Below are 18,367 nucleotides of genomic sequence, written 5' to 3'. Positions count from 1 at the left end.
GACATCTTCCATTTCTAGAGAGCATAAGAGGCTAGACCTGCCTTGAGCGCTAAAACATATTAGCAAGCCCAAGCCCTCATGACTGGCTTCAACCCAAACAACAAGAGATACAGGGATCACCCCCCTGTGCTTATGTGCACTGCTAGAAGAGGGTTTCAACATGCCTCGGCCAAGGGACTTTCCTGGAAAACCGCTTTTTCTTGACCTCACTTAGCTGACAACATGGTTTCTTGATCTCATAAGCCATGTGTTAGGTCGCTTTGTGGCCAAGGGATATGCAGCTTTCACATATTTTCTTAGTTGCTGAGCGAGCCGTTTGATTTCTTATACCAGGGGTGAGACCAACTCCTTCTCAAGCTACTTATGGTTTGCAGGTGTAGCCTGTTGTCCTAACAGTCACATGAGAAGGTGAGTTAGTGAGCGGCTGACAACTGTATGGTGCACTAGAGGAACACGTCTAGTCACTAGTATAACTGAGATAACTAGTGAAAGGTTGGAGCTGTTAGTTTACTCAGCCGACCAATAAAAAGTCGTTTTCTTCTGACGGTGGATGAGGTCATCCCTTGATATATAAGGTTCCCGCTGGCAGGCCCTTGGATAGCTGCTTATATAATTTTGTGCGCCATACATAAGGGTACCCTATATCTAAGAGTACGTGTTATGTTTTCGTGATGCACTACTGCCTGCTCAACTTTCCTTTAGAAAAGCTATTGCTTCTCACAGATCAAGAACCATGAGTCGTTTTACTTATATTAGTGTTACAGCAGGCTTCGGAGTTATCAACTACCAAAAACTGCACCTAAAAGCAATATTAACTCCCAAAAACAGCGCTTAAAAGTTATTAAACTTAAAAGAGTGCATGACACAAGTACAAGAGGCATAAGCATAAAAGTTGTACGAATATGTAGAGAAAGCTGCAGGCCTGGTATTTATGTATTTTGCAATTTTATTGAAAATAGGACTCAATCAAACTTTAGAGAAAGCAACAGAAGGTTAAAGTGTCTCATACGTAGTTGATCAATGATGTTGGAGGTTCCTTAGGTGAGAAAGTTTGAATTGAAACCATCCCTTGTAGATGATATCACTTTATGAAAAAAAAGATTGAAGGGGCATATTAACAAGGGCTTTTTCACCACTTTTTTGTCTTTAAAAGCCAAAGAAGCGGAGTTAAAAATATCGCCCTATCAACAACAGGGTGCTAACATGCAAAATCGCATATTAGCACCCTTTTTCACTACGCTTTCCTTTGCATCTCTAATGAGATGCAAAGTGGGCGTTTCAGAGAAAAATAATAGGAGAAATGTCGCTAAGCGACATTTCTCCTATTATCAAGCTTCACGCTAACCCTGTTAGAGACAAAAAAAGCAGCGCTAACCACGGTTAACGCTGCTTTTTTACGTCTGTAATTTTCAGACTTAGCCATGTAATCCATTGGGAGGTGGATTACATGGCTAAGTCCACCATGGGCTATCAACAAGGATATCCTTATCCTTGTAGTTTTATCGCTGCATTACCAGCGATAACCTCCCAAAATGCCGCTATCGCTGTATTTTTTATCACCTAGGCGGTTAGCGTTGTTAATAATGCGATAACCAGGCGATATTATCCACCGATAGCGGGCGTTAAAAAAATTAACGCTAAGCGCCCTTAGCGTTAATTTTCCCTGTTCCTTGTTAATATGCCCTCAGATTCTTTAAGCTTTCCTTTGGCTCAGTGGCAGCCGCCGGAGCAGTGTTCGCTATAGAACGCCAATAACACAAATGGGTGAAAGCAGGCACGTGCCAGCCCACATAACTAGAAGGGACTCTACAGCCAAGGACAGCATGATAAGCTTCGAGGTAGGTGTGAGCTGGTATTGAGCAAATGTGGCTTGGAACGCAAGGCACTCTAGGAATTGTGCTCAAGGCAGGGCACTCTCTAGTATGGGGCAGCGTTTTGTAGGATGACAAGATGCCAGTCTTCTTGGGTTAGAGACTTTAGGGGAGTAAGTATGTATAGACAGGTGGAGAAAGGTTGTGTTGGTAATTTCATATATTTTTTAAGCTCTGTCATGAGTGACAACGTAAGGGACCGCTCTTGTCAGGATCGAAGTCAGCTTGCATTATTCAAGTGTGGATTGAAGATAATCGATAGTGCGACTTTGGGAAATTACAAGCGAACATTTACAAACCTTGGACCCGATTCATAGCACTTAGGTGGACCAATGGCTGGTGGTATTAGGATACTACATCATATATTTACAAAACTTCCAATTTCAAATTCAACCGGAAAGCCAAAACTTAAAATCACTCATGCAGCGTCATTTACTCACACGTAACACCATGTGCTCACATGACAGTTAAATGAGCTTTGCCTGCTGCAGCAAGTGAACATCCCAAAACATGCAAGTTTGTGAGTATTACAAATTTAGCACAGGCACGTCTCACGATAAGGTCAGAGATTTACTCCTGTTAAGGGCATAAGTAGATCTCTCTCCAGGATGGGAAAAGTAACACTCAACCCCCCCCCCCCCCGAAAATGTAACAAACTCACCACTTGAGGTTCGACCACACATAAACCTGTGAACATGCTTTCGTATATGAGTAAGAAAATAAGGGGCACATGCATCATTAGAAATTGCACACGCAAAGGGGCAGATTTGCATGATCTGCCCCTTTGCGACCGCAATTTTTGCATTTGGGAGGCATCATCCCAAATGCAAAACTCGCAATTTGCGTTAGCATTTAAAGAATCGCAAATTGCGATGCCTTAAATGCAATGCAAGATTGCATTTACAATAGAGATTTCGCTATTATGGACCACTAAATACCGATTATTTCAACCTGGTGGTATTTAGCAAAAACTTTGAAAAATGCACCAAAGTGCATTTTTCAAAGTTTCAGGTTACACACACACATGCCCTTGGGGCATGTGTGTGCGCAACATGGGTGCACATCACAATTTCAGGGGTGCAACAGGGTGGCCTTTTGACACCATTGCACCCTTGAATTTGCAATGCGCAATTTGTGAGTACCTATTGGTACTCGCAAATTGCGCATGCAATTTCACATTCATTCCTATGAGCCTGTCGGCCCATTGGAGTGAATGGGAAGCCATTCCTTAATTGCGAGTCACAATTAAGGAATGTTTAGGAATCGCTATTTTAATAGCGATTCCTACATGCATAGGCTTTTGCGAATCCTTAATTGCGATTCCTTAATAATCGCAATTAAGGCTTCGCAAAAGCCTACCTTGATGCATGTGCCCCTAAGTTACTTACCTGTAACTACAGTTCTCCAATATTGGTATCTTTCATAGATTCACATGCTTGAATCATTCCCCGTTGTTGAAGTGGGAGTCCCACAGTACCACAATAAAGCAGTACGAATTACTAATCATAGCCTATAATTAACCCTGGGAGTAGTTCGCATAGTAGCGCTACGCGTAGCTACGCAAAGTGCACTTCGCACTACGCGAGATACGCATAGCACTACGTGAACTGCATAGTGCGCTGTTCGCGATGATTGCACAGTGCCGAATGTTTGTCCGCACTGTGCAATCATTGAAAACGGCATCTCACACAGTGTGAGCTGTCATACGCGACCACTCGCAATGAGAAACCTGACCTCCCCGCGTTGAGAATCTCACCGGGAGGTTTATTTTCCTCGCTTGCGATCGGCAACTTGATGTTGCTGATCGCGAATGAGGAAAAAGTCTCGCCGGGATGTCATTTTGCACGCTCGCCAACTTGAAGTTAAGGACCGCGAGCGAGCAAAAAATGCCAACTAGGTTACGATACGCGATTTTGCACTGTGCTACGTGCAATTTGTGTAGCGCGAACTAGCACAAACTACGCAAACTTCGCGAGCGTAGCGTAGTTGTCCGCCCAGGGTTACCTATAATGGGAAAAAAAGTCAGTTTAATAGCCTATATGTGTCCTTTTTTAGAAAAAGGACCAAACTTGAACTATAACCAATCAGGCAACAGCTCCCTCTAGAACACTCCCAACAGAGGCTCAGTCCCTCAGATTTTCAAGCACAAGTGGGAATAAATAATCTAGAGCTTTTTGGGGAGCATCTCAGAGGAGGCGGGTGGGTCGCATGTGAATCTATGAAAGATACCAAAACTAGAGAACTGCAGTTACAAGTAATTAACTTATTTTCTTTATAGATTCACATGCTTGAATCAGAATAGTAAGCAGTTACTGTATTTGTATATCTCATAATGTTTCAGCAAATAGTAGACGGTGGGTCGAAAATATATACATAACATATTCATATGCAATTAAAAAAATGTGTGTTTGTGCATATATATATATATATATATATATATATATATATATTACCTACTGGCGGTCGCCAGTAGGTAGTTATAGTTAGGACCCTGTTTCCATAGGAAAACCGCAACATTCTATTTAGAATAACTTTGGCGCCGGTCGACGAATCCTCGCGAAATTTTCAAAACTAATGGGGCGCTACGCTCCGCTCCTACCCTGAAAGTCTCGGGGGGATTCGTCAAGCGGGGCCTGAGAAAAAAGGGGGGTCCCAAAACGCGTTTTTCCCATGCATTTTTCCATAGGACCTTTAGACACAGCTACAGCCCGAACGGCTGAGCAGAGTTACTTGAAATTTGGCAGAGAGGTAGTCTACAGGTCAAGGAAGTGCCTTTTGTAGGTCTGGTGTAAATCTGTTCAGTAGTTCCTGAGAAAATAGCATTTAAATCAATATATATATCTGTGGCAGCTTACGGTGCGCTTACCGTGCGCTTACGGTAAGCTTACCGTACGCGTACGGCGCCGTGCGCGAGCGCGATTCTGATTGGCTGTTAGACCTTAGTAAACATTCGAATCGGTCGAAACCAGGAAGCGGCGGCCGCCATTTTCTCTCTCGCACTCTGAGGGGGGGAAGCAAAACAAAGGTTCAAAACATGTAAAGGGGCATGTTAGACAGCTCCTAACCACCTAGCCTTGATTAAGGTGTCCCATAAGAACCCCCAAGGCCAAAAATTCAATTTTATATTTTTTCGATGGCAATATGCGCATGGCATATTGACAATTTGAAAATTGAATAGTTTACCTTTCACGACTTCGCGCAAAATATGTCCTCCGTGTGCGGACGGTGCGTACATGGCCCATCCAGCGTAACGTGGGCGCGCGGTGCGCGTAGCGCAGTGCCGTGCCCACCGTGCGTGCACGGCACTAACTGCGTAAAGTGGGCGCGCGGTGCGCGAAGCGCACCGTGCGCACACGGAACGAACTGCGTTAAGTGGGCGCGCACGCCACGAACGGCGTAAAGTAACTTAGCATTTAAAAAACCGTACAAATTCACTGAAAAAACCATAGGTTTCACACACGTTATAGTTAGGAATTAGCATTTAAAAAACCTTGCAAATTCACTGAAAAAACCATAGGTTTCACACACGTTATAGTTAGCTGGACATTTTACTCATAAAAAACCAATGAAATTCCCCCGTTATAGTTAGTGCAGGCAACTATAACTCACACGACCGCAATCCTCTGCTGATGCTAATACTGTATTTAGACACTTATTTGCCCATGTCTTCTTCCATTAAATTTGAGCTAAACATAGATTGCAAATATTTTTTTTTCATAAAGACACATATGTCATCAGCAGAGGATTGCGGTCGCGTGAGTTATAGTTGCCTGCACTAACTATAACGGGGGAATTTCATTGGTTTTTTATGAGTAAAATGTCCAGCTAACTATAACGTGTGTGAAACCTATGGTTTTTTCAGTGAATTTGCAAGGTTTTTTAAATGCTAATTCCTAACTATAACGTGTGTGAAACCTATGGTTTTTTCAGTGATATATATATATATATATATATATATATATATATATATATATATATATATATATATATATATATATATATATATATATATATATATATTATCTACTGGCAGTCGCCAGTAGATAGTAATAGTTAGGACCGTGTTTCCATAGGAAATCTCAAAATTCTATTTTGAATAACTTTGGCGGCGGTTGACGAATCCTCGCGAAATTTTCAAAACTAATGGGGCGCTCCGCTCAGCTCCTACCCTGAAAGTCTCGGGGGTATTCGTCAAGCGGGGGCTGAGAAGAAAGGGGGGTCCCAAAACGCGTTTTCCCCATGCATTTTCCCATAGGACCTTTAGTCGAAGGTACAGCCCGAACGGCTGAACAGAATTACTTGAAATTTGGCAAAGAGGTAGTCCTCAGGTCAGGGATGTGCCTTTTGCATATATGGAGTCAATCTGTTCAGTAGTTCCTGAGAAAATTGCAGTTAAAAGTACATAAATATCTATAGCCGCGCACCGTGCGCACACGGTGCGCGCACCCTAACGTGCACGAGCGTAATTCTGATGGTAAAAATCATGAAGTGGTTGAGATATATCGACGACTTGTTGCTAGTGTGGGACGGCACGGCACAAGAGTTTGAGGAATATTTCGAAATTCTAAACTCTACGGATGCGAAAATCAAATTCACAAACAATTGCAGCATACGAAAGAATTGTTTTTCTTGACACAGAGATTTATGTTGCCAACAACAAGTTAGAAACCACGCTACACAGAAACATCTACTAACTCAACCCTACATGCAAATAGCTTCCACCAAACAGCAGTTAAGGATAACATTCCATATGGAGAGTTTTTGAGGCTACGCCGTATTTGCTCGGAACAACATGAGTGGGAACAACATAGCAAAAACTCAGCAATGAGATTCAAACACCGTGGATATAAAAAAGGGATTATCCAAAGATGCTGGAGGCGCGCCAATGATAAGAAGAGACTCACTATCCTAAACCCAAACGACAAAGGAAGGAACACAGAGACCAATCAATCGACCCCTATAAGACTAATTTTGGATCATTCTAAAGAAGCAAAACAAATAGGAGACATTGTACGCAAGAATTGGAAGCTCCTACAACTAGACCCAGTGGTAAGTGAAATTATGGGAAAACACCCTAATATCACGTTCCGTCGTGCTAAGAACTTACGAGACAAACTAGTGCATAGTCATCACCAGGACCATACCAAAAAAAAGGGAACACAATGGTTAATAACCAAGGGTTTCAAGAAGTGTCATTCGTGTAAGGTCTGCCAAATAGCCAGAAACATGACAGAAGTCTCACTCCCGGATAACAACAAAAATGGCTAATAAAAGAACTTATCACCTGCAAAAGCCAGTTTGTGGTTTATGTAATTGAATGTCCGTGCTCACTAAAGTACATTGGCAGCACAAAGTGTGAGCTAAAAAAGAGGATCCTTGAACACGTAAGAGCGACGGTCAACAAGGATAGGAGCAACGCTGTTGCTAAACACATGGAAAGCCACCACGGAGGTGATTGGAAACTACTCTGTTTCTATGCTCTAGAGACAATTTCTGCACATGACAGAGGAGGAGATCGGGAAAAAACCTGAGACGCCGTGAATCTCGACAAATTCTGAACTTTAGGACCTATACCCCATGGGGCCTGAACCAAAGTGAAGAATTATATGTTCATCTGTAACGATTTCGAAATGATCTGTGTGTCCTCAGTACAAAATTGCCCTTTATGAAGAGGGGGCAAAAGGGTGTAGATGACAGAATGTCAGATGAAATAGTTGCAACATACACATCGCAATTGCCACACTACTAATGAGCCAGCCCTAAAGAACTTATGTGTCCTTCTTATCGAATCCAAATGTTAAACAATTAATTAATTATAAACTTGGTGTAAAAAATTAATCCCCATAACACACAGGGAAAGTATGCCCACCAGAGGGCGAATCAAGAAACCAACTATAACTCTAAAATCTGAGTAATAAACTACTGTTTTCAAGACGGGCAAAACCCTTTTACATATAGCAACACATTTTCGCAGTTGAGAATTTTCTCTCGCAAGTTAAACTAACAGGGTTTTTTTAATGTTGCTCACTCGTTTTGCTTTGAATCGAAAACAGGAGGGTGGGGATTTTTTGTCCATATCAAGGAATGATAGCGAAACTAATTATGACACAATGATAGTAAAAAACAGAGTAGTAAAAAACATATGAGTAATTGGCATAAATAATAGTGTGTTTGTATTGACTACGAGGACCATAAGTCCATGGGAAAAGGAGACATGACATCACTAATCACATGATTAAGCAACACACTTTTTTTATTGTGTCTTTTGAATCAGTTGCACTGACCGTGATCAAGCTATCGGCTGATAGCGAAACGCGTTGGTTTGTCCCTCAATTTGGATGCTGCAAGCTGAATAAAAGGAAATTTGGGATATCAGTTCCTGAACCCGTGAGTGCGTGCCAATTTATTTCCAGGGGGAAATGAGATGATGAATTTGTGACGGCGGGGCTCTGCTGTGGTTCCGCACCGGAAAATAGAAGCGCCAGGGGTCCACAACACGGAGCCGTTTTTTTGTCAAAATATATGTATATACAAATACATGTGATCAAGGCTCTTGGAGAGCCGAAACGTTATGGCCGACGCTCTGGGCAAATAAAGAAAACTGCACCTTAAACTGGTTTGTGTACCAACTTCTTGAAGCTTCAGTACGAGTTTCGAGGCTGGTGGAGCTGGTTGATCTGATATATATATATATATATATATATATATATATATATATATAGATATAAATATATATATATATGCACACACACACATTTATTTAATTGCATATGAATATGTTATGTATATATTTTCGACCCACCGTCTACTATGCGTGCATACTTGCATGCAGGATTCACATTTGGAGGCACGTTGCGGCCCCCCTGGAAGTTGGGGGGGGTGGGGGTGCACATGGGGGGTACCTATGGTACCTCCTGTATCTGCATGCACAATGCGGCACGCACCGCGCAGTGCCTGCCACGTTGTGCATGCAAATGCACAACATACATTTTTGGCATTGCGGTGGGTGATGCTGAAAGCACCGCCCACCGCAATGTTAAAAATGCAGGGTCCGCCCACCAGTGTGGCGGGCGCGTCCTAATCACCCCCACGGGACCGCCGCAGTTATGGCCTGCGGACCCTTTTGTCCGCCCGCCATCATAATGATTCCCTTAGTCTCTATTTCCTTTAAATTAGTTTTAGAATGAGAAATTAAACGGCCCATAAATATATCACCGGTATATTTATCAAACAAACAAGTGATCTAGAAACATTCAAACATGACATCATGTGTAATTTTTAGATTGTGATATCAAGGCCATGATTTCTTGCTTCATGTCCAGACAAATCAGGGTTCTGTTATCCAGAAATAAAAAATACTCATTTGAAATATTGCTTCAAATGTCTTGAAGCTATCAACACCATGGTCTTTCTTTTGCACTATTACCATTGTTGTGCTAGAGGTGAAGCTAGTCTACGCAGTCTAACCCTTAGTCTCCTCCTCTTCCTTTGAGCAAGAGGACAGTTCAGACGATCCAGACATGTGACAGACTCTGCACCAGGTGCTACCAATTCAGAGACACCAGCAGGTCACGTTCCATTTGGGTCAGCCAATCTCTGCTCCAAACTAACTTACCTTGTGGTAGATGAATTATGCATTTAAGGTTCATTCATGTGCAGTCACAGTGTCGGCTGCTTCTGGATATGAAAAGAAGCATTCCTAGACCCACGTTGTACCACCACATACTGCACTTGTCAAATGTTTTGTGTCTGATTTATTTTTCTTCATGCGTCTGGAGAACTTAAGTAATATATCTATTGAAATGAATAAGATTATGTATTTTCGTATCTTGTAGCTACCGCTGGGAAGGCCCAAATCCAGCCCCGGCTGGGGAAACTCAACATCTCAGACATCATGCAAGACTCACTTAGGCTCTCCTGGACTGTCCAGGGTGGGGACTTTGATTCTTTCCTCATTCTATACAGGGATGCTCTGGGGAATGCCCTAGAGCTGCCTATCCCTGGGGACCTACGGATTGCGACCATCTCAGGCCTGAAGCCATCCAAGAAGTACACGTTCCTACTCCATGGCATATCTGCATCCAATCGCTCAAAACCAGTGTCTGCTCAAACAACTACAGGTAGGGTAGGCTTAGCTTTCCCGACGAATGCTGGCTGTTAAGCCTTCACCGCTAGTGCTTTTGCCATCACGCAATTTCTGCTTTTGCTTTGTGAGAACACTTAAGAGAAGATGGTTCTCTCATTGGCTTGCTGGACAGCTGCCTAGCTAATGAAAGCAGAGCTGAGGAGCGTGGCTAACATTCTACTTCAAGCTTAGTGAGTCTCTTTTTTGATGTTGAACAAGATCACCATTTACTGTCTTTGTGAGAATACAGAATTCAGGAAAGTTTAGGGGCGAGGTCTCTGTGATGTCACTATCTGAGGAAGAAGAGAAATACCTGGGATGCTCTACTGCCTATGTATGGCATGCTTAAGCTCCAGCCCTCCAGACCAGACCCTAGTAAATCAACCGTTACAAACAGTAACCCAAGAAGAATTGACTCTTACTGTGTGGGTTGACATTGAGCTTTGTTTTACATTGCCTCAAGATATTAGATGCCATCAGCCAAGTCGCTGCTGGTTTTTAAGCCTCTGTTTACCTCCAAATAGGATTCCATTGGAAAGGCTACTTTGTGTCCAAAATCATTCTGCTTTGCAGATCTGCAGCCGAGAGGATATGATCACCTCTCAATTAAAATACTTCGTCATCAAATATCTGCGAACAACTGCCTAGCTTTTCTCATAATTTCATATTGCTTGTGTTAGGGCTGAGTATGGCAAATATTATTTACTTAGAGTATCCTTTATTAGCAACATATTTTGTCTCATTATTGCATCTTCTATGAAAGAAATCCCCTTCCTTTTGAGGAAATTTCAGAGTTGATGACCATCATTTAGCTGTTCTCATAAATTTGTCCGCTATGGGCGAGACTGCACCCTTTTTAATATTTTTCCAGTTTATGGACCTATACATATGTTCCAGCGTTTTTCTAAGCCCCAGATGAAGCCACTGTGTGGATAAGACACCTCTACCTTATAGGCCTTTGCTTAGTGGCATCCCTTGCAAGATGATTTCTTACACTAAGTTGCAGCCAAAACACTTCAGGTTTGCAGTCACTTGCTTAGCCAGGGACCTGTGCCTTCCAGCATTCGGTGTCCGGCATCAGCCAAAGAGATGGCCACATTCACGCCACTGCTGATCTCGGAGTATGAAGGAACTAGGTGTAGTTGATAAAGAATCATTCCCTGTATCATGCTGCCTGTTAGCTATTTTGGGGAATGTCATTATCCACTGTGGCACATGGTCTCTGCTTTTTCTGTACAATGACAACATCCTGACCTACCAATGACGCTATCTTGCCATCACTGGGTAACAGAAAGTGAACAATGTTTCATTGATCGCAGGGGTTATTTAGAAGAATTAACACAGTCAATATATTTAGATAGTACAATTCATTGAAATCTCAGCTCACAAAGCCTTCTCAATGACCCGATTATAAATGAGCAGGGTTTACTTCTCGTCCAGGGCTGGCCAGGTTAGTCTATTTGTTTAGTTAGTCCAATGTTCTTCCTGTAAAGAGCGACCTGGTCAGTAAGCTGGCAGCTATAGGCTATAGCAGAAATAAATGACTACTTGGAAGATGGCAATAGCAGGCTTAATACAAGGAACAGCTATTCTATTTGTTAGTTAACACTTACAGACTATCAAGTTGTGCACAGTTGGAATAAACATGACAACAGTGGGAGAGCCTAGTGACATTCTACAAAACCAGGTGCCACCCTTGTGTTGTCCAACAGTTGTAATCATTTCCAATCAGTATTATGTTGTATGCAGTGATCCCTGTGTTGTGCCATCACTGCTTCTGTGTGGAGCCCACTGGCCCACTACTGTAGTGCCTCTGACTGATCTTTAAGTTGCACTATCACCACTTGTGGGAGGACCCCCTAGACCTACTATTGTGGAGTCTCTTGTTGGTTTTTGGACTACGTCATCCCCGCTTCTTGAAGGGACTCTTAGACTCATTACAAAGAAGTCTGGTTATACCTGTGTTGCTTCATCCCGCTTCCGGGAGGCCTTTTACATTCACCACTCTGGCTATCCTTGTTATTCTCAGGTTGTGCCATCTCTTCTGATGCACTTCTGACCGAACACTCTCTGTGCTACAGCGATCCCTATGTTGCACCATCAGTGCTTCTGGGGGTCCCCATAGACCCCACTGTGGTTCTCTGGTTTATTCTTGTGTTAGACTAAATCTATTATTAGGTGAACCCAACTGATCCAATACTGTAGTGTCTCTGGTTAACCGTAGCTGTGCTATCTACGCTCCTGACTGTGGTGTCTACACCAATCCCTGGGTAGCATCTTCACAATTTCTGGTCGATTGCATAGACCCTTACTGTAGTCTCTATGGTGGTTATCTCTAAGATGCTCCGCTGCAGATTTTGTATGGATTGATCCCTGCTTAACAGCTTCATTCCTAGCTGATAACCTGATAAGGAAGTCATCATACTTAAAAACTGATGGCAGTTTGCAGTGGTACAGACTTCAAAGCAATGCCAGACTCTGTGTCTAGTAATAGCACACAGAAGCCCTACAGTCCTATTGAAACTGGGAAGAACGTAAACAGTCTTGCTGCAGTGAGGTGGGGAAACCAGTACCCTTTCTGGCATTTATTAGTCTAAATTCTGCAAAGAGGTCAGGTTGTTCATCCCCATCCAGGACATCAAAAACATGGTTTTATTTTATTTTGCACTACTGTGGCAGTACCTTCTTAGCTGCTTGCTTTGCTGTTTTGCTGCATAGTCTGGAGAAATTATAACAAACTCTTCATGGGTGAGGGCACGCTTTATGTCCATTTTCTATTGCAGCTGCACAAAAGAAAACAGTGGCCAAGCTGCCCAAGGTGGGAGATATCTCCATTTCTGAGATCCAGAAGGATTCCCTGGTGCTCTCTTGGGCAGTCTTGGGTGGAGGCTTCGACTCCTTTATCATACAGTACAAGGATTCCAAGGGCATCCCACTGCAGCTGGAGGTTGATGGGCATCTCCGAACCACCACAGTCAAAGGCTTAAAGCCTTCGGAGAAATACAAGTTTGTCCTGTATGGTTTATCGGAGAACAGGAGAGCCCAACCCGTGTCGGCTGAAGCCATCACAGGTACGGCGATGGTCACAGCGTGCACAAAAGCTTTTTACAGAAAAAGCTTGCAGAGTGGCCATCCCTTTGTCTTTTTAAGTGTTACTCGTCTTCTCTTGCCTACTTACTCAGTTGGGACCGTGTTTATTGCCAGTTTCTGCTTTTATACTTTTTCTATCATTTCTACCAAAATCATGTGTACCTGCCCGAGGAAAGAGTCTAGGAAAAAACAAAAAGTGTTCCTCTTCAAATTTTCTGACCACCATCCTAACTGGATATCAGTGTGTTAGCAACAGTGACCCCGAAACTCTAAGGCAACTATACGTCAGTTCTGTTTTTCGCTTCAGGACGCAGTGTATAATGGGACTCCTAGTCTTAGACCACAGAGCAGTGACCACTGTAAGTAAGGTATAGTTTCTTACCTGTAACTTCAGTTCTCTCATAAGGATATTTCCATGATAGTCATAAGAGTTGAACAGTCCCACCCGCCTGCAGGGGACGCCGGAGCACTTTTTCCAATATATCTTCTTAAGTGCTGAAGTTCGCCTTTGTTCAGGAATGCCTTAAAAAGTCACTTAACAAAGTCATAATGCAGCCTAAGGACCAGGCAACAGTGATCAGAATTCTTCATCTTGGAGTGGCAAAAGAAGAGACTGCAATGAAATATGCGCTCAGTGTATGTATATTTTTGTATGGGCACAGAAAAAGACGCTTCACAAACCCTTTTGCTATGAGAGAAACAGAGACGAAGAAGTGCAGGGCAATGTAGCTCATAGGCTGCCAATATAAGTAAAGAAAAAAAGAGACTAGGTCTTTAAGAGCAGAGAGATCTCAAGTATCCCATCATGCTCAGCCAGAGACGGTTACCTCAGTTCTTTATGAAGGCTGAACTAGCGGATTAATAGCGGAGCATGAAAGTGTCTGTTTACTTCAACGGGGAGGAGGGAGGGTTGCTTATGACTATCATGGAAATACCCCTACGAGAGAACTGGAGCTACAGGTAAGAAACAATACTTTCTTGCGTAGGGGATTTCCATGTATAGCCATAAGCATTGAATAGAGTAGCAAGCTCATCCCCCCTGAAGCGGTGGTGTTGACAGAGACCAAAAGATATGGAAACAGCTAGGCAAAGAGATTTCTGAGGGATGCCTGTCCTACTTGAGCATCTGATCTACCATCTGTGTCAAGGCAGTAGTGTCTAGTGAATGTGTGGACTGATCTCCTTGTAGCTACTTTGCAGATATCCGCTAAGGGGATATTCCTCATAAGAGCCATAGTAGCTGCCTTGCCTCTAGTAAAATGTGCATTGGGCTTACCAGTAGGGGTTTATTAGCTAACTGATAACAGCATGGGATACAAGAGACAATCCACCTGGAGACTGACTGTGCGAACTGGTCCTTAATTGATAAATTGCTGTTGCAATTTGTGAATAGATTTGGTTTTATCCAGGTAGAATGTTAGCACTCTCTTGGCATCCAGCGAGTGGAGAGCTCTCTCTGCTTGAGAAGATGGATTTTGAAAGAAAGTGGGTTAAGAGATCGTCTGATTTGCGTGAAAATCAGAGACCACTTTAGGTAGGAACTTGGGATGGGTACGCAACCCTACTTTGGAGGAGTGGAAGACTGTGTATGGCTCACTAACTCTATGAGCTGATGTTACAGCCAGAAGGAAGCAAAAGACACACAATTGATGGACGGAATGAGAGCAAATCAAAACATTCACCCCCAGCCAAGAGATCTGGGTTAAATCCATCGTTCTTTTTCTCACCATGCCACCCCGGTTTAGACCTGGCCATATGCAAATCAGTCTTGACCCTGTGCCTCATGGGAACAGTCCAACCCGAACTGCCAAACCATGTCCTCCCTGGACCGGAAACAAGCATCATAGGACCAGTTTCGGGGTTTCACCTCTCTTCAGCCAGGATAGCTTAATTCCAGTGGCACAGTGAGTCCAGGACCCACGTCTGGGCATACCTGGTGCACTTAGGGCGAGAAAGCAAAAGACACACAATTGATGGACGGAATGCAGAACAAATCAGGGTTTAGTGTATTGGAGTTGGGTGGGAGTGCTTGCCAGTGCCTCACTGTCTGCTTGAGGGGCACATTTGGTGCCCTCCTTGCATAGTCCAGTTCAAACCAGCTCAGGGAGCTGTTGGCTCTCGCTCTGGCACGAAACTTGTTACAGCAAACAAATGATGGACGGAATGCTAACAATGTAAACATTCTCCCCCAGTCAAAAGATCTGGGTTAAATCCATCGTTCTTTCGCCCACTACGCCACCCCAGTCTTGACCCTGTGCATCATGGGAACAGTCCAGACCAAACTGCCAGGCAAACTGGTCAAAGGATATAGGAGTTTCGTCCCCACTGCCCAACCCCTGGGAGGGAACCCTGAATCGTTCCAACCCTTTCCTTAGGGTACTTAAGGGCTTACCTGTAGGTGGGTCCCTAGATTCGTCGTGACACAAGTTTAATTTAAATACACCACTTCCTCGGCCGTCTGGGCACTCTGGACTTCGCTGGACCTTGCTTTGGGCTCTGAGACTGCAACTGGGAAGACACCTGCTGCTCCTGGCCCCGTCGTCCTGCAAGTCTGCTGCAACGTCTGTGCCGTGCTCCATACAGGAACCTTCCAAGGCCAGTGGGCATCCAAGACACCTGAAGGAATCTCCTTTGAAATGAAGGAGTCACTTTCTTGCATCTGCAGGCACCGCAGCAAAGTTGACCGGTCTGCTGATCCCCAGCTCCCACGGTCTCCGAAAGGCTCAGCAACACATGTGGTGGTTCTCCACATCCCTCGAGGCCTGCCCTGTCCTCTCACCAAGTTTGAGGCCAGTATCCCTCGTCAAACCCCTGTGCACCACGTCGACTTGCCGTTGCAAAGGCTTGCTGGCTTCCTTCCTCCAAGATCTTCGGGCTCCAAGTAGCCCCAACCTCAAGCATCTCCTGTGACCAAGATCTTCGTCCTCACCGCGTCACTTGCACCGTGGGCCTGCATCTTTGGTGAGCTGCTCGAGGTCCCCTTGTGACTCCAGTGCCTCTGGCCTGTGGGTCGTCTTGAGGGCCTTCTTTGCTTTCTACAGGCTCCCCTAATTGCTCGGGCCTGCCCTGACTCCCCTGCTTGTGGTAAGTCACATGGACCTTGCTGGTCCCGACACTGCCCCTTCTTCGCTTTCTACATGGCCAAGGCTTGTTGGTGTTCTCTTCAACAGTGTCAAATGGTCCACACAGCTTCAGCTCCAAGGTCACCATCAGCTCTCCTGCAACACCCGACATTGGTGGGCATTCGTCCTCCGTACCTCCTGGTCATTCCTGAGTGGCATAGACTCTGTCCCCTCTGCTTGCAGGTACTTCTCATCATGAATCCACCTTTGGGTTCCACCGCACACTTTCACCTTCTCCAACAGCGGCATCTCCCTGAAATACTCCATTGAGTTTTACGGCTGTTTCCAGATCCACTTCCCACCTATGCACCCGGCTTCCCTGGCATAGGTATCCTGGTTCCTAGAGTATCCACGGGTGGGGTGGCTCTCCAACCTTCTGTCTTATGCTGGGTTTCTTCAGGGTCCACTGGGAAGGGTGCTTCTTCTTTACAATTGCGACTGCAACTTACCTATTGACTTGTATTCTGCACACGGCCTCCGTGGGGGTCCTGGTTCTTACCTCGGGTGGTTCCGTGGGTCCATGGCACTTCTACTGCTTCTGGGTATAGTCTTGACTTGAGTCGTGGTTCGCATACTTCTATTTTAGTATATGGTTTGGTCTCCCCCGGCGACCGCTGTGTATTCGTGCTACTTACCTGTTTTTATTGCAAAGTATTGTTTGCATCGTGTATATCTCCGGGTAGGAGATATCCGTATGTGTTAGTGAGAGTCTTATAATACATATTTTTATAAACACACTCTGTGGTTCTTTTTCACTTCATCTATACCAATAAGATTATGTTCTTGTAAAACAAGCTGCTTTACACTCCTTCTGGACTTAGCCTGAAGGCTGCTCTCCACAGCTACCACTTTAAGAGCTTTCTAAGGTTTTCTAAGACCACCAAAATCACCATAAGGATTGTCTGGATTAGTACAAGGGGCCTGCTTACATAAGTGTGCACCATATACTAAGCCAGCTTCTCACACTGATGCCATATGAATAGGCTCAAAAGGAGGAAGCATGAGACGAGAAAGCACTACGTTCAGCTCCCATGGAGGAGAGGGATGTCTAATTGGAGGAAAGACCTTCTTTAACCCCTCCAGAAAATCTTTAGTAACTGGGATCCTAAAGAAAGAGGTTTGTGAACCTTTCCTGGTTGCCGTGAGTGCAGACAGGTGGACTTTGATGGAAGAGAATTGGAGGCCAGATTTAGCAAAGCATAACAAAAATGGGAGAATGACATCCTCCTGGCAAGAAGTGGGATCGTTCTGCCTGTAATTGCAACAGATGCAAAATCTCCTCCATTTAAAGGCTTAAACAGATCGTATAGATGGTCGCTTTGCTTCCTTTAGAAAGTCCAGACAGTCCTGTGACAGGTTTAGGTGGCCGTACTGCACTATCTCTGGAGCCGTGCTGCCAAACCTAAGGAGGGGAGGTTGGGGTGTGGTATTATTTGACCTCTGAAGGTCTGGCCTGAGACTGGTGAAGCAGGTCTGGTAACCACAGCTGTCTCTGCCATTCTGGGGTAATGAAGATCATCTGTTGGCTGTTGTGGTTGAAAGCTTGTGCATGACTGCCTGTATCAGAGGTACTGGAGGAAAAGCGTTAAGAAATTTGTTGGACCAGTTGATCCATGAGGCATTCCCCAATGAACTTGGATGGTAAAATCTGGCGGCGAAGTTGTGTCATTTTTTTTCTGCTGTTGTGAAAAAGTCTGTAGAGGGTGTGCCCCACAAGTTGAAGATATCTTGTGAGACCTCTTTGTTCAGCACCCATTCATGGTTTTTGTCTAGAACCCTGCTGAGTGCATCTGCCTGGATGTTTTGCAAACCTGGCAGGTGAGTGGCTATCAATTTCAAGTTCCTGATGAGGAGCCAGTGCCAGATAGCTAGAGCTTCTTGCGACAGGGCTCTGGACTGTGTTCTCCCCCTGTTTGTTCAGGTAGTACATGGTGGTTGTATTCTCTGTCTGAACAAGCGCAAGCAGGGTGTTGGTTTTGAACGAAGGATGAAATGCCATGAGTGCCAGGTAAACTGCACTGAGTTCCAGGAGGTTGACTTGGTATGTCTTTTCTCTCTAGGACCATATTTCTTGTATCTGCATGGGATCCATGTGGGTTCCCGGCCCAAGCAGAGAGGCATCTGTCACATTGGTCTGTGTTGAGTCCTGCTAGTGACAA

The 18,367-nt window shown here is 44.3% G+C and overlaps 1 protein-coding gene across 8 annotated transcripts in view; it reads left to right on the top strand.

Annotated features, from left to right (window-relative positions):
• Nucleotides 1–18,367, top strand: part of LOC146805993 (uncharacterized) — a 731,342-nt gene that overhangs the window by 466,288 nt on the left and 246,687 nt on the right. For 7 of the 8 annotated variants that reach the window (XM_085623346.1, XM_085623342.1, XM_085623340.1 and 4 more), the window contains 2 exons: nt 9,707–9,991; nt 12,780–13,067. The exons of the other annotated variant lie outside the window; for it this stretch is intronic. In XM_085623346.1, coding sequence (XP_085479472.1) covers nt 9,707–9,991; nt 12,780–13,067 — 573 coding nt within the window. The remainder of the gene's footprint in view (nt 1–9,706; nt 9,992–12,779; nt 13,068–18,367) is intronic. 8 annotated transcript variants of the gene reach the window in all.

The sequence above is a fragment of the Triturus cristatus genome, chromosome 8 (assembly GCF_964204655.1).
Source record: "Triturus cristatus chromosome 8, aTriCri1.1, whole genome shotgun sequence".
Taxonomy (NCBI): domain Eukaryota; kingdom Metazoa; phylum Chordata; class Amphibia; order Caudata; family Salamandridae; genus Triturus; species Triturus cristatus.
This window is presented reverse-complemented; position numbering and strand designations above follow the sequence as displayed.